At 46.6% G+C, this 19641-nt stretch overlaps 1 protein-coding gene and 1 pseudogene across 2 annotated transcripts; one reads left to right on the top strand and one right to left on the bottom strand.

Moving 5' to 3' along the window:
• Nucleotides 1–547: 547 nt before the first annotated feature.
• LOC148819251 (neutral alpha-glucosidase AB-like) lies at nucleotides 548–5591 on the bottom strand. The gene is made up of 5 exons (XM_088935431.1): nucleotides 5545–5591; nucleotides 1894–2004; nucleotides 1617–1725; nucleotides 1315–1442; nucleotides 548–1044 (listed from the first exon to the last, which is right to left on the bottom strand). Exons 1-5 carry the CDS (start codon nucleotides 5562–5564, stop codon nucleotides 894–896), a joined length of 519 nt encoding a protein of 172 aa, XP_088791557.1. The 5' UTR covers nucleotides 5565–5591; the 3' UTR covers nucleotides 548–893.
• A 2042-nt stretch (nucleotides 5592–7633) lies between these two features.
• On the top strand, nucleotides 7634–18789 carry LOC148819250 (rab5 GDP/GTP exchange factor-like; annotated as a pseudogene). Its single transcript, XR_016094335.1, has 9 exons — nucleotides 7634–8263; nucleotides 9729–9893; nucleotides 11818–11958; nucleotides 12239–12390; nucleotides 12694–12763; nucleotides 13302–13437; nucleotides 13899–13993; nucleotides 14930–15185; nucleotides 15836–18789. The product of XR_016094335.1 is annotated as a rab5 GDP/GTP exchange factor-like (transcript).
• Nucleotides 18790–19641: the final 852 nt, after the last annotated feature.

Below are 19641 nucleotides of genomic sequence, written 5' to 3'. Positions count from 1 at the left end.
TCCGAACCCGCCGGGCCAGACCGCAGTCTGAACCCGCCGGGCCGGACCGCAGTCCGAACCCACCGAACCCACCGAACCGGACCGCAGTCCGAACCCGCCGGGCCAGACCGCAGTCTGAACCCGCCGGGCCGGACCGCAGTCCGAACCCGCCGAACCGGACCGCAGTCCGAACCCGCCGGGCCAGACCGCAGTCTGAACCCGCCGGGCCGGTCCGCAGTCCGAATCCGCCGGGCCGGACCGGAGCCGAACCCGCCGGACCGGACCGCAGTCCGAACCCGCCGGGCCGGCCCGCAGTCCGAACCCACCGGGCCGGACCGCAGCCAAGACCCACTAGGCCAGACCACAACCAGAGTCCTCCGGGCCAGACCAGAGTTAAGACTCGCCGATCCAGACCAGAGCCTGAACCCGCCGGGCCCCACAGTCCCATCCGCACACACCCCCACAGCCCCATCCGCACACACCCCCACAGTCCCATCCGCACACACCCCCACAGCCCCATCCGCACACACCCCCACAGCCCCACAGCCCCATCTGCACACCCCCCCACCCCAGGGCTCCTGCCGGCGGTGTTGGAGACGATGTCCACACAGGTCTGGGCCACGTTGAGCCAGAACAGGCCGAGAGTGCGGCGGGCACTGTCACTGTGGGTCTTGAAGGTCTCCCACATTCCTGACTGGTCCTCCTCCTTCTCCTGCTGCTGCTTCGTGGGGGGGGGAGGGGGGCAAGCGTTATCGAGGCGTCACTGACTGAGGAGCCCCAGAGCACCGGAACCTGGGACGCACAATCCCAGGATCCAGCAGGATCCGGACCAATCGAGTTTAAAGGATGCTGATCATGTTTCTATCACTTCTAGCTTTCTAATTCGGCTTTTCTGTATCCCTCAGAAATTAAACTCAAACGTAAAATATATTGCTTTTGTTTACTGCCTCGTTAAACAACAATCGAGCACGTGCTGCTCCAGTGCATTGTGGGATACTTGCCTTCTCTCCCACCTGTGCTCCGCCGTCCTGGGTCTCCGCTCCCTCCTCCTCCTTCTTCGTGTCACTGTAGCAACGAGATTCGGGGGGGGTGAGTGGTGTGAACGAGCGCTATGTACAAAGGGGGCGCCCCCTACGGGGCGGGTGGTTTCCTACAGGGAGGTGGTTTCCACAGCAACAGACAAGAGGCTTCACAGGAGGGAAAGCAGGGCAGCCAAACAGAACAGATACCCCCCCACCCTCTCGCCGTCCCGGGTCAGAGGTGCTGGCGAGTCCCACATGCAAGAAGGGACGTGAGGATCCGAACTGGGGTCCTGCCTGCGCGGGTCTTACTCACGGGTAAGCAGGTGGGTCACAGATCAGAACATCAGGAACCTCCATCTGGGGCCTCAGTGGCTTCAGCTCGTTGATCTTGATCCGGGTCATGTTGCCCTGTAGCCTGTACAGTTCCGGCAGCAGCTTCACCTGGGAGACACAGCATGGGTCAACCGCAGCAACCTCCGTCCACAACACTGACCTGGTCACCTGCCTCACCGGTCAGTTCCTCCTCAGTGACCTCTGCCCACTCGACACTGACCAGGTCACCCGCCCAGTGACCTCTGCCCCCCCCGGCACTGGCTGGGGTGACCTGCTCCTCACCTTGTTGTTCTCGTTGAGCAGTTGCAGGGAGAGTCTGGAATCGCTGAGCTGCTGGGTGTCCAGTAGGGCTCTGTAGAGGGACTGGCCAGGCTGGACAGCCCACTGGCACCTGGGACAGAGGGACAGCGTGAGCACAGGCGCACGTACATGCACATGCACACACCAGAGAGTCTCACTGGGTGGTCGCAGAGACGACACTGGGGCTCTTTCTGCTGACCAGCTCAGACTGGTGTGAGGATCTCAGCAGAGGCAGGAGAATGGACGAGTTCACACTCACTTGCAGAAGGAGCTCTGCTTGCAGGTCTTGAAGTTAGTGCGATGCACAGCCTGTACCAGCTGGAGCCAGAGGGCTGAGAGAGTCAGTCCTGCCAGACAGAAACGCAGTATCCTGCAATAAAGGGAGAGAGACAGGGGACTGACCACACGGTCCCAGAGCCACACAGAGAGAGAGAGACAGGGGACTGACCCCACAGTCCCAGAGGCAACACTGATTGGACCCATCGGTCATGCTAATAAAGCACCTTGAACTGACGGGCGAATGCAGAAACACAGAGAGGAGATTGCTCCATATTTTAATCTATGTAAGATGACCAGGGGAAGGGTCATCCAGGACAGGTATCTACTCGACGTAGACCTGACCAAGATGGCCGCTAAGAGAAACCAGCTGACCCGCAGATGGAAAGGGCTCAGTCCGAAAAACAACAAGACACAGGTGTGTCTCATCAGGAAACAAAATATATATGCCCTGGAAACAGTGAACCAGTGCAGAAGCCAGTAGGTGAATTTGGTTAGTGTTGGTACAGATTTAAGCATAATGGATTTATGGAAGAAATAAAGGATTACAGTTTACGGTTTGTGATTTGGATATGGCGCGGATTTGTGGAACCTTACAGACTTTGGAACTCGGACTGAATAAGGATTGAGAGAACGGATTGTGGACTGGCTTGGAAGACGGAGGAACTGGAGAAATGGAGAAAAACTCCACGAAAATTAAAGAAGAGAGTGTAGTGTGAGTACTTTTGTCTCTATTATATAATCCTTTCCCCCGGAGGCACCACATCTGGGATTAAAGCACAGCGCAGCTGGAGGCTCGGCCCTGCGTGTCCCCGGGAGACGGGTGCTGTGCTGTGCGCTTATTTTCAGCAGCCATATCACCCTGCAATTCACAGCTGGCAGCCCACTGAAGCTCAGCAGGTGTGAGCCTGGTCAGTACCAGGATGGGAGACCTCCTGGGAAAAACTAAGGTTGCTGCTGGAAATGGTGTTAGTGGGGCCAGCAGGGGGCGCTCACCCTGTGGTCCACGTGGGTCCTAATCCCCCACTAGCGATGGGAACACTATACTGTAAACAGGCACCGTTCTTCGGCTGAGACGTAAAACCGAGGTCCTGACTTGGTCCTGACACCACAGCTGATGTGTGGTGAGCGTTCTGGTGCACGGTGGCTGATGTCGCATCGTCAAGTTCAAGTTTGTCATTATACTCATATACAGGTACAGTGGTGTGAAAAAGTGTTTTCCCCCTTCCCGATTTCTTATTTTTTTGCATGTTTGTCACACTGAAATGTTTCAGATCATCTAACAAATTGAAATATTAGACAAAGAGAACACAAGTAAACACAAAATGCAGTTTTTAAATGAAGGTTTTTATTATTAAGGGAAAAAAAAATCCAAACCTACATGGCCCTGTGTGAAAAAGTGATTGCCCCCTAAACCTAATAACTGGTTGGGCCACCCTTAACAGCAACAACTGCAATCAAGCGTTCGCGATAACTGGCAATGAGTCTTTTACAGCGCTGTGGAGGAATTTTGGCCCACTCATCTTTGCAGAATTGTTGTAATTCAGCCACATTGGAGGGTTTTCGAGCCTTAACCGCTTTTTTAAGGTCATGCCACAACATCTCAATCGGATTCAGGTCAGGACTTTGACTAGGGCACTCCAAAGTCTTCATTTTGTTTTTCTTAAGCCATTCAGAGGTGGACTTGCTGGTGTGTTTTGGATCATTGTCCTGCTGCAGAACCCAAGTGCGCTTCAGCTTGAGGTCACGAACAGATGGCCGGACATTCTCCTTCAGGATTTTTTGGTAGACAGCAGAATTCATGGTTCCATTTACCACAGCAAGTCTTCCAGGTCCTGAATCAGCAAAACAGCCCCAGACCATCACACTACCACCACCATATTTTACTGTTGGTATGATGTTCCTTTTCTGAAATGCTGTGTTACTTTTACGCCAGATGTAATGGGACACACACCTTCCAAAAAGTTCAACTTTTGTCTCGTCAGTCCACAGAGTATTTTCCCCAAAAGTCTTGGGGATCATCAAGATGTTTTCTGGCAAAACTGAGACGAGCCTTTATGTTCTTTTTGCTCAGCAGTGGTTTTCGTCTTGGAACTCTGCCATGCAGGCCATTTTTGCCCAGTCTCTTTCTTATGGTGGAGTCGTGAACACTGACCTTAACTGAGGCAAGTGAAGCCTGCAGTTCTTTGGATGTTGTTGTGGGGTTTTTTGTGACCTCTTGGATGAGTCGTCGCTGCGCTCTTGGGGTAATTTTGGTCGGCCGGCCACTCCTGGGAAGGTTCACCACTGTTCCATGTTTTCGCCATTTGTGGATAATGGCTCTCACTGTGGTTCACTGGAGTCCCAAAGCTTTAGAAATGGCTTTATAACCTTTTCCAGACTGATAAATCTCAATTACTGTTTCTCATTTGTTCCTGAATTTGTTTGGATCGCAGCATGATGTCTAGCTTTTGAGGATCTTTTGGTCTACTTCACTTTGTCAGGCAGGTCCTATTTAAGTGATTTCTTGATTGAGAACAGGTGTGGCAGTAATCAGGCCTGGGTGTGGCTAGAGAAATTGAACTCAGCTTTCCAAAGAGGTGATAAACCACAGTTGATTTATGTTTTAACAGGGGGGGCAATCACTTTTTCACACAGGGCCATGTAGGTTTGGATTTTTTTTCCCTTAATAATAAAAACCTTCATGTAAAAACTGCATTTTGTGTTTACTTGTGTTCTCTTTGTCTAATATTTCAATTTGTTTGATGATCTGAAACATTTCAGTGTGACAAACATGCAAAAAAATAAGAAATCAGGAAGGGGGCAAACACTTTTTCACACCACTGTATATGGTATAACAAAATGCTATTTAGCTAGCTCTCGGACAATAAGTAGTACAAAAAAACAATTCAATTGTTTAACATAAGAAAGACAGGGACAACAGGCAGTGTGCAAAACAACAAAGGTAACAGGTTATGTGCAAGAACATGCATTAACGGAATGAAATTATGGGGAGTGAGCTTTTGACATGTATGGTAGAGGTAGATTTTCAATGTGTGTTTAAGTTTTTGGTAAGAAAGAAGGTACTGTGAGGTTCAGATCATAGGTGAGAGTGAGAGAGGCTGGGAGTTTAATAGTTCGATAGTGCGGGGGTAAAAACTGTCTCCGAGTCTGGTAGTCCGGGCCCGAATGGTCCGGTATCATCCAGGTGGGGCTGCACATTGGGGGTGGTGGAGGGGAGTCCCTATTACCTGTAAAGTGCTTTAAGTGGAGTGTCCAGAAAAGCGCTATAGAAGTGTAAGCAATTATTATTTTCAGAGCCGGGAAGCCCGCCGAGACCCCGGGCTGCGTGATGCAACCAGGCCCAACCCGACCTCCCCCTCGCCGGCTGGCGTCGCATAACACTGGCCGGGCCAGCGAAACTAAACCCCTGATCTGCGGCCTAACCGCCTCCTCCATCCCCCCAGACCCGGCGCCCAGGAGCCCCTCCACCCGGCACCGCCGGCTCGGGGAACCCGCAGACCTTGGAGGACAGAGAGCAGCACCGCCAGCTTCCCTGCACACTCCGTGGTCGGACAGACCCCCAGCCGCCGCAGCCTCGTCTAATCCAGCACAGGAGGCAGGTAAACGAGCCGCCGGCGCCGCTACACCGTACCTCATAGAGTAAGTCGCCATCTTGATTCAAACCTGAGCTTTGCTCTCCCGATTCCTTTTCTGTATTCCGGCTTCTCGCGAGGTTACGTCAGCCTCCCCTGATTGGCCGGCTCGCAGCCTCGGCTCATGAATATGCATGAGCAAGGCTGAGGGAGGGGGGCGCACATGGCGGGACGCGATAGGTGGTTACGCGTACAGGTGTTTGTGTTCAAGACGGATCTCTGTCTTTACTGTTGCAAGAGCGAAGCTGCCTCAGGGCGCAGGGTGGCAGTGTAGGACGTGCCGAGGAAGTGGCGTAATTCTCGCTTGTTTTTTAGTTTCACTGCGTTAAAACTTCACTATGTAGGTTGTTGATTTGTAGATTCCAAGTGCGCAGCAGTCCGATCCAGGCCAGGTGTTCCCTGCGGCAGGGGACTGTGGTCCAGTGTACTGACCCCCCTGGACACCTCAGGGCAGTGTGACCCCCAGCACTGACCCCGCTGGACACCATCTGTTAACACCTGAAGAAGGCTCCACGGTCGAAACGTAGGTTTATTCCATGCTGGGGAAAAAAGAAAGAAAACAATTACTTGTTCCTTTGCAGCCTACGCATGCTGACGCAGCTACCCACCTGAACTACCATTTGTTTGTCTGCCTTACCACAATAAGCCCCAAAACTGAGATAATCCAGCGCTGTTTGAGCACCAATGCTGACATGTGACACATCAATTTTACTTTTTTTTTGGTTACATCTGACTTATTATGTATTAAACTGCTGAGTGCTTCACATTTGTTCATTAAAGTGAACCCAGTTTTTAATACCATGGCTTTAACATCACAATTTTCTGAGCAACACAGAAACCCTACAGATTCAGTATCTCTGTCATTCTGTGTCATACCTACACAAAGTTAAGCTGCTCAGTGCAAGCATCGCACTCCACCTTTGTTTTTTTTGGCTGTTGGGTGATTTAGATGCATAACGGTTTCTGCCTTTTCAAAACAGTGCCAGTCATCCACTCTGTGTCTAAGAACTGTTTTTTTATTGTACGCTTACTCCCTGTCACAGCTATGGTTTTGGTCGCAATACTATGATCTTCAGTGTCAGCATTACTTTGGATGGGATCACGGTTGTTGTTGACACTTTTCCCTGCCCATCACTGCACGGTCCCAGTCTGGGAACAGCAAGTGGTCTTATAAACCCCAGCAGCTTTAGCAGAGACACTTATCTGAGAAAACCATGGTGATGTACTAAATTAGCTGAGGATCTGTAGAGTAGATCTGAAATATTTTTGAAGAGGCACACATTTTTGTTTGGCTGGGAGGGGAGTGAGACTGCTCCCTGCCCATCGCTGCACAGTCCCAGTCTGGGAATAGGAGGTGCTCTATAAACCCCAGCAGTTTTGACAGAGACACCTAGCTGCCAAAAACAAGGTGATTTACTATTAGCTGAGGGTCTGTGCAATAGATTCCATCCACCTGTGGAGAGGCACAAATTTTCCCCATCCAATTCTGCACTGCAGTTTTTCTAGAGGTGATCCACCCAGACCAAAAATATTAATAAAGACTTAAAAGGGAATGAAGAAGGGTGATTTGCTATTGGCTGACTGTCTTAACATTGTATGTCTCACCACTTTTGGTGGTGCAAAAAAAGTTTTTGTCCCTGGTTATAGTTTAAAAAAACGATTGAATTTAAATATAATAATTTGATTTAATAACACATTTCAGATACAGCTCCTTTAAAAGCTTGCATCTTAAAACCCTTTTCACTGAACAGAAAAAAAAAACATTTCTAGGAAAAATATAGCGATGACAATTTTTACAGTAGTATAAATGGAAGAAAGGTGCTGTAAAATTCATAAAAAATGAATCATCTTAGATTTGTCAAACGTGGAGATTAGTGGAGGCGATTTAAAATGAAAAAAGGACCCTCTCAAATTTTAGCTGAATGTTCAAGGAATTACAGTTAACCATGAAGAAATAACAAAGCAGGTGTTTCAGCTGCTTGTCACTTCGCTTAATGTTGCTATACTCCTCATATGCTACTGTGGCAGCTGAAAGTCTTCTACTTTGATTGAAATTCGGCTATTTGCATACACTTCCGGATCATTCGTGACGCTTAGTGTAGCATTTCCGGGTTACGGACGAAGCACCAAGAGACAGAAGAGGGTGAATCGTACTTTATCTCGAACTTGATTTATCTGTCAGCTTCGTTCATACACCGGTGTTGCAGTAAAGTGTAGGCACTGCTGCCGTCCAGCCCGATGAGTTGCCCTTCAACCCTCTTTTTGCTGTGTTTGGGACAGTGGGGTGGGAAATCGGATCTGACAGCCTCTGTAAACATCAAGACATCACGCACCGGCATTTGCGGAAACTCCGGGAAACAAGCAAAAGTTGTCTGGGCTGATAGCAGTAAAACGCCGGAAAAAAAGACGACATGCATCTAGCAAAAAAAAACTCCAAGAAAAAACAGGCTGTTTTTCTCTTTAATTTGCATTTGAGATCCGGGGGAGAAAATGTCTGGGTTTGATCGATTTTATTTTCTAAGTTATTAAAAATGATTGTACAACAACAGGGCATCACTCACTTTCGGTGCCTAGGGCGGCGGATATAAAGCCTATTTGAAAACTAGTTAAATATGGAAAACTTAAATAAAGATAACTAGTCTAGTATATAACTCGTCTCCTACAACGAGATCGCATACGGGCGGCGATTGGTGTAATCTTAGCTTCAGCTTTGTGCAGGTAATTTACAACGAAAATATATTTTTTGAAGAGTATTTTATATCTTCGATTTTCGAACTTTTAGGAATTTTCGTTGAAGTAACGATTATACGCGTTGCTGTCTTTGTTCGTTGATGACTTTTATTGCATTAAGAAAATTGCATTGCTGACACGTTTCCAGAGTGCTGCCACTATCCAGAGATGAAACCCTTATCAACACTGATGTGCGGAGGAAAGGCGTTCAGAGATCAGTGCGGGCAGCTTTCCTTCACTGATTTATGAAAAATATGACGCAGCAGGTTAATTTGTGAAATTCAAAGTACTTGTAAGAGAGTGACGTTCATCTTTAACCTGCTAGAATCTGGTGATTAAACGAATCCGGGATTTATTGGCAAGTAGGCCTACACCAAGGTGGAGTTTGAGTCGCTTTAGTTTTTTTTTTCTAAAACTCATCGCTTTTCCTGTAATAAATATTTTTTCATAATTTTTTTTATTAAACTTATAAAGAATTTACAAATACAAGTACAACCAGAGGATCAAAAACAGGTACAATAGAAAAAAACCCAAACAGAAAAAAAAACATTCAACCGCCAGAGGTAATGAAGTAAATTGTGTGATCAAATTGTATTTTTTACATATATCATATGTTTTCCTTGCTTTATTATTTCTCAAATTTTGTATAGAATTTAAATAGTGTTTCAGCTCCACCTCAAAAGTACTAAAAAGGGGATTATTAGACCATTTTGATTTATGGATGTGAAATGACTAATAAATTGACTATAAATAAATGCTCTTTTTCCAAATTTTCTATTAAACAGTACAATAAAATATCAAAATCCTTAAATCTAAAAAACACCTTTAACTGCCTGCAAACAAAACTCTGGAAGTCCGTCCAAAACAACTTCACAAACACACACCTTACAAATAAGTGCACAAAAGATTCCCTTTCAGCCCGACAAAAAACACACAGATCATCCTGCTCAGGTTTAAATTTAGAGAGCACTAATTTAACTGAATAAAACTTATGAACAATTTTAAACGATATCTCTAACTTTATTTGTAATACCTATCAAATAAATATCCCAATATCTATCAGGAGTTGTCCAAACTAACTTCCAGTTTATATTTTGAAATATTGCATTCCAAAAAGATAAACCAGAAGGGATAAGATGGGGTTTACAAAGATTCCTTATATGAGTATTGTTACATTTCTTGTCCTCTCTTCCTGTAAATCTGAGGCATCTAGCGAGCAAGGCATGACTTCAGGCTGTCCCGTGACGCAGGAATGCTCTAGGTATTGCCCTACTTATAGTACACTGTACGCTCAACATTTAAGCTTCCCATGTGTTACTTAACCCATAACCTGGTGTTTTTGTTCTGGATTTTAGTTTTGATTCAATTCAGTTTATTTATCTGAGGACAAAGCTTGCCACTTGTGAAACTACAGTTCGCTGTGACATTAACAAGCCGTGACCCCTGTTTCCAGGCCAGGAGGAATGTGGGCGGAACCCAGGGGAATTCACGTGGACCAGTCGGAGCTGCTGTGCAAAGATGGCTGTGGTTACTATGGCAACCCCGCGTGGCAGGGCTGCTGCTCCAAGTGCTGGCGAGAGAGGTCTCGCAGGGCGCAGGCCTGCAGGCAGCACAGCAGGTAGGGCCCACGGCGGACCGCACTGCCTGAGTACACGTCCCGGGGCCGTGTCCCCGAGCCCTGCCTTTAATAACTGCGTCGCACGACTCAAAAAGAGTCGTTTTCAGGAAGCTTTCAGTGGTGTATCACCGTCCTTCTTGCATGTTTCTGTGTTCTTGTGAAAACATTCTAAAGCTCGTGATCAAAAAAAATGCTGCTTTTCTTCAGCTGTGATGCTGTTGACCACCTGCAGCTGCTCCCAAATTCTTGGCACAATATGTGCACACGATGTGGACTAACTGAATTGTGCAGATGGTATTTGGTGGGATCTGTTCATTCTTCAGGGCTTGGCGATTGTTTTGAATGTACAAATGTTGGTTAAATACCGAGCTTAAGTGTTTCCTATGGAATTGCATCTCACATTCACTTAAAAAAAAAAGAAAAATAGGTCAATCGCAGTGAACTTGTAGATTTGTTACAGAGCTGCGTACTAAGTTGAGTATTACTGGTATGGTACAGTCTCGGCACCATCCCCAGCTGCACACTCAAGTGCAGCAAAAAAACCTGTGGAACAAGGTTGGAGACCAGCTGATCCCGTTCTTAGTACAGCATGAAGAAATAGAGAATAGTTGAATTATTCAGTCCAGTGAACTATTACGTGGGTCATCGTTAAGATATATTTATTACGGCCTCTCCCATATATAGCTGGACGGTCTTGGATATTTGATATTATCCCTGCTCCCCTCTAGGTTTTTAGTAAAGAAATGTACGCGTTTGTACGCTGAAATCCTCCAGATGAGAGCATGCAGCTACCTTTGCAATTTTTTATCAGTTTCATGGAGCCATGAAACCAGTACAGCAGCTCTGGGTTTAAATGTGATCATGTACTTTGCCACACTGGCTTACATTTTCATTTCTAAATGATATGGAAACACCTAAGGCACAGGAGAGAACACAGGGATATTTTTTTTGCGATAAGCTACATTTATGTGTAAGCAGTTCTTACTTGTCCTCTCCTAATTTTCCACCTGTGTTGACCCTACTTATCCCCAGAACAAGATTTTTGTGTTGACCTTTTCAAGTGTTTTTCAAGCACGTCTGTTAGCTTGTATATATCTTGAATGTACGTTTGGACGGCAGGGTGGTGCAGTGGTCAGCGTTGCTGCCTCGCAGAGCTGGGGCCCTGGGTTCGATTCAAGGAGAGTTTCTTTGTGGAGTTTGCCCTGCCTGCGTTCTTGTGGGTTTCCTCCAGCTGCTCCGGTTTCCTCCCACAGTCCAAAGACCTGCTGCTAGGACAAGCTGCTAGGCTTCTGGGAAAACGGGCCCTGGTGTGAGTGCGTGTTTGTGTCTGTGTGGTGGACTGGCGACCTGACTTGCATTTGTTGCTTGACAGGATAGGCTCCGGCTCCCCCTCAACCCTGTATTGGAGAAAGATGACATAATTCTGTATCCCTCCAGTGCCGTGTTCTTATAAGGAGTGTATTTATCTCTTGTGCATTAGAGAGATTGGGGTTCACGTGTGCACTAATTGATTGTGTGTACATGTGAGCTTCAGTGCGCAGCCTGTGTACATTTGAAGAAAGCATGTGCTTTTGGTACAAGGTGACAAGTGAAAAGAGACCATTGGGCTCATCATTTGTTTGGTTGCTAGTACAGCATTGAACATCATCTCATTCAACCCTTTTTTAAAAGATCCCAGGGAATCTGTTTCATGTATATGGCTAGGTTCTCTGTTCCAAATACCTTCCACCCTTTTTTCTTGTTCTCCGATACTTATTTTGCTGGTTTGGTTTGCCCTGAATTAGTTTCCTGCCTAGATCTTGCCAGTACTTTACAGGATGCGCTCGTTGCTTTCTGACTTCCCGTGGCCGGTGTGCCCTGGGGTGTGTAGATCTTCGCTCTGCGATGGCTAAGCGTGTGTGGGGTTGCTGTTTTGTGTCCACAGCCCTAGCCCCGGTGTGGAAGGGGGCTCAGCCATCCACCTTCTCCAAGTTCGAGGAGAAGAAGAGCACAGAAAAGGGGCGACGAGTCAACACCATGAAGAGGCTTTTCTGGGGCCCTTCTTCCTCTCCGAAGAAACCCAACGGTGAGATGGTCCTCTACATAGCTCAAAACACAAAGGCGTCATTTTCTCAAAATGAGCCACAGGCTTTTAAATTCACCCATCACCTGACTAGTAAACTAAGGACAGTGTTTGTTTCACAGATTTCCTGTGAAATCTAGTTTGGCTCTGAAGTGAGTGTCAGTTGTGCTGTTCTGTTTTTATCAATGGGCGGCTCTCTGAGCCTGGGCTTTACCAGTCAAGCTCCTTCATCCCCTTGCAGGGTTTTTGGTTTTACTAATATCTGTCTCCTCTCTGTCCCCAGAGCCCACAGAGAGCCAGTCTGCTGCCCTAAAGGCGTTTCAGAGCCTCCAGCCTGGAGACTTTACTAATTTCCTCAAGCTGCTGTGCAAGCCGTTCTCCCAGAGCCTGTAGTCGCGCTGCACGGCCTTTGTCAACACCATGGAGGCCTACCATGTAATAGCCCCTCTCACCGACTACCTGTCTCTGTCCACGTCTCTGCCAGTCTCCCATCTGTATTTCTGCTCCCAGACTGCCTGTCACTCACAGCCTGTCTCCTGCCACCTCTCACCCTCCCCACTCTCTCCTTCCTCCTCTAGCCCACTGTGCCCCAGGTCTGCTAACGCTTTGTCCAGTGCCCTCTCACACTGCTTCTCTGAGAAGGTGAGGCAGCAGACCTCTTTCTAGTGTCACTGAGATGAAGAGCTTAGAACCTGGAAGAACTTGGCATTGGCTGATCCCCCGTCTGTCTCTTTGTAGGATCTGCTGGTACAGAAACAGTGGGATCTGGTGCAGGATTTTTATCAGAGTATCGCCGGACACTTCAGCAGTGAGTAAAAAGCAGTTGGAGGTGTATAATACAATTTTGTATGAACTTGTGTATCTTATGGTTGGCCCCCATTATTTAACTAAAGAACAACTGAATGGTCTCATGTGCTGTGTGTCTGACGGGACTGAATGGCCTTATGTATAAACTGTCTTGTTTGGTTGATTGTCAGTAGCGTAGTGACACAAGGGCCAGATTTTGCAGCAAATTGGGCTGGATGTGTTGGATCCAGACCTTTGCTGAAACAGTTTGTTACACAGTTTTCGGTACAGTTGAGATCTGGGATTTGTTCTGGTCAAGAAAGGGATAGAAGTCTTTTTCGTGCTGTTCTAGTCTGCCGTGTTGCCTGTACCCATAGAGAGAGACTGACCGATTGAACCCAAAGGTTCTGTGGAGCACAGAACCGATACGTGTGAGAGGAATGCCTGTTGCACGCCTGAAAGAGCGCTTGGCTGTGGCTTGGTTGTGCACATGCAGTGAGCTGGAGGAAGGGTGTGGGATTCCCTCGGGCTCGAGCTGCTGCCCCCCCTCTGTCCTGCAGGCCTCTCCGAGGAGCAGACGGTGCAGATGATGGAGCACATTGAAAAGCTGATCATGACGCGTCTGCACAAGTGGGTGTTCTGCCACGACAGCTCTGACGATGAGCAGAAAGACCTGGCCCTGCAGAGGAGGATCCGGTGAGACTCGGACCACAGACCTGGAAGCCCGCTGAGTACAGCTCAGTAACAGTCATCCTTTTATAGGCTGTTGTTCATAACAGATGCTGAAAATCCCAGAATACATCACCAAGCGGACAGCTAATCCTCTGGAGGAAATTTACACAAATAGGCTGAAATTATTCCTTAAAGTCAAAATCTCATTCAGGCTTACAGGGTGTAGGAAGGCAAGATATCATTCCTTAAGCCATGTGGGTTAAAACAAAATTTGTATCTCAGATTGCATACCTGCTAAACCACTGAAGGTTAGGCCCAGAGTCCAGAAAATCACCACATGAGTTTTTCTAATGAAGTGGACTATAATTGGACAGAGGTCTTTCCTTCTGTATTAGGTTTAGGAATGTCTGAAGCAGCCTTTTACTATTACATCTACACTGCCTAACTAGTTACTAAGCTGATCTTTGCCACTGCTATTTCCACAGATCTCTCAGCTGGGTGACCCCTCAGATGCTTCATGTTCCCATTAAAGAGGAGAGGTTAGAGGTCAACAGTGACGCCCTCCTGCCTGCCATCACAGGTGAGTTTTTTTTTAAGAAGGTAACTTTTAATTTCTCACTGATTAATAACAGAATATGGCTCTGTTGTTGTGCACTGAAATGTATGTAGATGCTATGCCTTATGCTGTTCTGTCCTCACCATCTCCGTTCGATATCTTAGGCTTTTTTAATTATTTTGTTCAGCTGGTACGTTCCATTGTGCTATTTTGAATTTATTTTTACAGAACAACAGGGTAAAGTGCACACAAAACCAGACAGCTTTGTATAATAGTCTTTGATAGACGACCACTTGAAGGCCTGCACATTCATGGAACCCAGTGACCCCAGTGGCTCTCTACCAGTGTCAGACAGGATCAGGGCATCATGTCTGGCCAGGCCACTGAGCATGACTTTTCATTGAGCACATAAGCGATCTGTGCTCAAGAGTTCTGATTAAACTCACTTCCTGGAACGCCTTCAAATGTATCTATGCCTTGAATGTGTAATAGTCCTGAACACCAGGATCACCTGTCTTGTCAACACTTTGAGTAGCTGTCACTGTCCTACATGGGGCTGTAGCTAGTTAGCCACTCTTATACTCTACCAATGGTCAGCATTGCTGCGTCACAATGCTGGGGCCCTGGGTTCAATTACAGGCCTGGGGTGCTGTCTGTGTGGAGTGCCTGCCCATGCTCTCTTAGGTTTCCTCTGGGTGCTCCAGTTTCCTTCCACAGTCCAAAGACATACTGGCAGGTTAACGGGCTTCTGGGAATGCTGGCCCAGTTGTGAGTATGTGCGTGTCCGGTCCAGGCTGTATCTTGCCCTGTGCCTGTTCCTTGCTGGAATAGACTCCAGCTCCTCCTGTGACTCGGAATTGGAAGCAGCGATTAGAACATTAGTGGATGAAGAGAGATTCTGAAACTTCCCGAACCCCAGTGGCCGTACGATGAAGGCATTTCGCCCCCTGCTCTCGGCAGCGATAATCGAGATGGACGCCCGGCGAGCGCCGCAGGACAAGCTGGCCTGCGTCTCCAAGTGCAACCAGAGTGTCTTCCGGGTGCTGGCCTCCAGAAGCTCGGAGCCGGCGAGCGCCGACGACTTCTGTCCGGCATGATCCTGGTGGTGCTGAAGGCCAGCCCGCCCCGGCTGCACTCCAACACGCAGTACATCACCCGCTTCGGCCTGCCGCACAGCCTCATGGCCGGGGCGTCCGGCTACTATTTCACCAACCTGGTGAGTCCAGCTGCGGGACCGCGGGCCTCTGCGGCCCAGAGCTTCCCCAGAGCGTCCCCAGACTGGCGCACTCCCGCGACGACCTTCAGGAATCTCTTTTGAACGGGGCGTGGCGTGGCTCTGAGGGTCTGTATGGGTGGGGCTTCACTGGTGACGATGACGATGATGAACAGCTGAGTTTCTTTTACACCGAGCAGGGCTGATGCAAATAAGCCCCGGTTACTTAATCAAGTATTCACACAGACCGCCTTAGTTATGCCTTTTAGTTGAATTGATTGAACTAGGGGGGACTTTTACACACAGGGACACTAGAAGTTGGATGACTGTTCCTGAAATTAATGAAACAAGTACCAAATGTTGGTGTTATTTGTTCACTCAGACTGTCTGTATACATCATTAGGACCCACATGAAGCACTGTCAATATTCCATAGGAAGAAAATGCAGGAAGGGGTGAATGCTTTTCACGAGACTGTATATGCAAGAAGAAACTAAAAATTAATGAACCACATGTGTACTGTAAGCAAGTCCTGTAAAAATTAACCATTTGACGTTCCTTTTATCATCTTGTGTATCATATGTCTATGTCGCGTCCTGTCTGTTCACCCAGAAACTGTTTAAAACTGAAGCCAGGTCTCTGCTCTCCCGGCAGTGCTGCGCTGTGGCCTTCATCGAGAAGCTGGACGGCCCGGCCCTGAACCTGAGCGCTGAGGAGTTCGAGGGGTACATGCAGGGCAAGCGCGCGGCCCCGCGGGACGCGGAGACGGATTGCGAGGGGCTTCGGAGGGCCAGGAAGAACCGGCAGCTCCTGGCGGAGGTGGCGAGCCGGCAGGAGCAGCTGGCGGAGGGGGCGCAGGCCCTGCAGGCAGACCTGGCGCGGTGGGTGCAGGCAGTGCAGACGCAGGTGGAGGAAATCCAGGCCAAGGTCCCCCTGAACTTCACATGCACAGAGCCCCCGAGTCAGAGCTAGCTTCAGGGGCGTGGCCTGCCTGGGCGTCTGGATGTTCGCTTCTGAAACTTCAACCCCAGGTATTACTTTTGGTAAAATGGGTTTACAAATTACTGGGCTGAAGTTCAAGGCTTTGGTGTTTGAGACCTTATTGTAACAGTTCTGTGGAAAACAGGAAACCAAGTAACACGGTTTGATTTCTGGCTTCTGTCTCGAAGTGTTAGGTTTTGGCGACCAGCCCTTCAGCTGGGACTTTTGCAAACACCAGTGTTTTATCTTCAGTCCATTGCCAAGAACACAGCTATACCAGGGTGCAGGGTAACTCAATAGGTTTTCCTCGTGAAGGGCCAGCGCAGGGGGATGCTTCTTGGATCGGGCAGGCACTCTGAAGCAGGCCTGAGGGGTCCTGCTACACTAGGGTAGCACTGTTCAGTAAACTCAGAGAGGTCTCATTGACAAATTTGTTTTCTCAGAGGCTGCATTTACTGCACGTTGAACATGTTTTAGTTAGGAAAGTGTCAGCTGTGAGGTACCAGTAGTTCATTCTACAGTTGTACCTGCCTGCTTGCTTTCTCTGTGACACACCAATAAAGATGAGTATTTTGTTTCCTACTTAGTTATGAATATTTAAGCGCTGGAAGTCTTAAACAATACTTAAGAGTGGTTACTACTCAGGTACCTACATCTTTGCACCTTTTTTCCTTTTTCTCTGAATTATCGTCAGTTGAATCCTACGTGATCTTAGCCACATATTTATTGTTTTTGTTTGTCGACTGTGAAGCACAGGAGTCTTTTGGCTGCTTAACCTAAACCGGCCTTTAAATAATCAGAATTGCTTCATTCCCAGGGCAGAGGGGAAGTAAAACATGCTCTGGGGAAAAAAAGGGTTTGCTTTGTAAACCCAGGTAATTGTACTGGTGCGACGATTCTAGATCTTTTGGAGTTATAGAGACAAGGGGAGTGGGTGTAGAAAAAAAACCCTCTTTCAACAGCAGTCTGATACGTGTAGTGAAGTGCCATATTTATACAACGCAGAGCTTTAACCTGAGTTTGAAGTGCAGTATTCAAGAACTGTTATTTGATTGTAACCAAAAATAACCAATGCTTCCCTCTTGTGGTGGAATGCAAGTATTACAGCACTCAAGTAAAACTAAGAGACAGGTCTGTAATTTAAGGAACAGGTCATCAATTCTGCTAGTCTCATTTCAGCAGCCTCTTTCTTGTACTTTTTAAAATGAATCAGGGTGCTCAATAGAAGAACATGTCTAAATTATTTTGTTTGTAGTGGACTAGAGAAAGTTTAACATTTCTGATTTTTTTTGTCTTTCCTCAAGCGCCTTTGCGTATAAATAATGAAGTCGGGACCTTCCACCTCGGTGCCTTTTCTTATGAAGCTGGTATTGGTATTAGACTGTGATGTCCTGTTAAAGTCTGTCTCTGAGTGTAAGCTCTGTGTTATTGGTGTTCCTTAACTTTATCCCACGTATGTACTCAAGTTATGTAACTTAACAGGCCCGACCGTGGGTGGGAAAATGATTATTTTATAACAATTTGGTAAGCGATCAGAGGACAATCGCCTACCCCACCTATGGGTCCCAGTCTCCAGGGCCTCAAGAGCCTCTGGAATAAATGTAATGTTCTCGTGAAAACAGCCACTATCTCAACCCAAATTCATGACGATAGAGTGCTTGGCAGCACTGCCTGAAAACATAACTTCAGGCAGCTGGGACTCTAGCAACTATGAAATCTAGAAAGGAAAGCAGTGCATCACAACCCTTGTAACCATAGTGGTACAAGAACAAATAACTATTAACCAACTACTTGTATTTTGGAACAAGTTACAGTGTAAGCATACTAGTGCTTTCTGAATTAATCTCCAGCTGCCGCAGGCTGCTGTGTGCAGTTTCAGCAGGGCTAAAAAATGAGGAGGTATACGGAAGATACTCGTGGAACTTTCTGGGGGAGTGGGGGGTGGGTGAAGTGGGTTCACAATGATTGTGTTCAGTAAACAAAGCCACTAGCACAAGTCCTTGTGTTGTGTACAAGCAGTCTGCGTAGTGCTTGTGATGTTTACTGGTGACATGAAGTTTTGAATAAAGCACATGAAGAACCGATATGAATGTGTATTAACAATAAATTCTTATTCTCTCGTGCCGTGTCTTTTGGAATTGTCACCCTATACTTTAAAATGCTTGCATCAAATAATAGAAATACCTGTGCCTCTGAACTTTTTTTCATGCACATTTGAACTGTTTCACCATATTTATTTTATGTTGTTAAATGTTTTTTTGTTGTCATCCCTTTAATAATCATTCTAAATTGAGTTATGTTCTCAACTTCAGTACATTCCATGTCTGGAACATGTTTGCACATGGATAGAAGCTCCTTTCTGTTCCTTCTACAGTAGTTTTCCATGTGCATTTCATATCCAGAAACAGAATTACTGAAAATGTAAAGACTACCTTGCGCAGGACACATGCCCTCTGCTTTTGTTTTCAGAGCTGTAATTAAGATTTGTAAGATGCATAATCACTTGTAAAACAGAAACAGGTTCCTGCCAACCCTGAAGCTGTCTAAAATACCTCTGGTGCTCTGGCAGTCACCTTTCCTTTCTCATAAAAACTAAAGCCTATTTTTATCCAATAAAATGTCTTCTCAGAATGTACAGAGTTGTCTTTTTAAGGAAAATCATAAAACAATGAACATATTTAATTTTTAAAAGTGAAGCCAGGTGAGCTGTTATACTGAAACACTAAGAAATCACACATGAAACTGATTCTCCCTCCTTAGAGTTTTTAGGTTTAGGGTTTTAACTTTTACAGCTCAGTGTTTCCAATAATCTGTCCATCACAGTATCTCAAAAAAATCAATCCACCATTTTTAATAAACCACTTATTTCTTCTTTAACATTGTTAAAATAATTCTAAAAAAACCAAAACCTGTTGTTTCAGAGAAGGCAGAGGATCAGAAAAAATTGTATACTGAACTGTACGCACATTAGCCTGTTTCTGGGTAATCTGAAATTGAAATGATCCTCCTTCAATGTGTTGAACACAACCATGAGTTGGAATTTGGTGTATTAATCAGATTGGACTGAAATAAAAACATTATACTGATAATCCAGTAAACACTTTGGCTTGAGGGCATCCCTGTGGAGGTAGCCCACACTTTTGGTTGATAAACTGTATTTCTTTTGAAGGTGTTGAACTGTCCTCTCAACATGAACATGGACAGTTAACAGATCCCAGCAGGCAGACTGTTCAGGCTGCAAATCACAGAACCCAAGAAACGTATATGGGTCAATCAGGCTGGATTACAACGGTTAACAGGCTGTAATCAAAACTGAGAACAGGCAACAACAAAGATGGACTGTTAACACTAGTTATACAGTTTACACTTTACAGATAGTATTATTTCCTGACCTATTCATATACATGCTCTAATCTTGTTAAGGGAACAATTGTGGCACTATTTCTTGTGCCTTTAACAGACCCCAAAAGAGCAAAATC

Source organism: Atractosteus spatula, chromosome 17 (genome assembly GCF_055471065.1).
Source record: "Atractosteus spatula isolate fAtrSpa1 chromosome 17, fAtrSpa1.hap1, whole genome shotgun sequence".
NCBI lineage: Eukaryota > Metazoa > Chordata > Actinopteri > Semionotiformes > Lepisosteidae > Atractosteus > Atractosteus spatula.
The sequence above is the reverse complement of the archived record's forward strand: the minus strand, read 5'-3'. Positions and strand labels throughout refer to the sequence as shown.

Excerpts from the sequence above, each read along its gene's own strand:
- LOC148819251 (XM_088935431.1), bottom strand. The coding sequence starts at position 5,564 with ATGGCGACTTACTCTATGAG. Across the intron at positions 2,005-5,544 it reads ATGGCGACTTACTCTATGAG|GATACTGCGTTTCTGTCTGG; the intron begins GTACGGTGTAGC and ends CCTTTATTGCAG. Across the intron at positions 1,045-1,314 it reads TGTGACCCACCTGCTTACCC|TGACACGAAGAAGGAGGAGG; the intron begins GTGAGTAAGACC and ends TCGTTGCTACAG.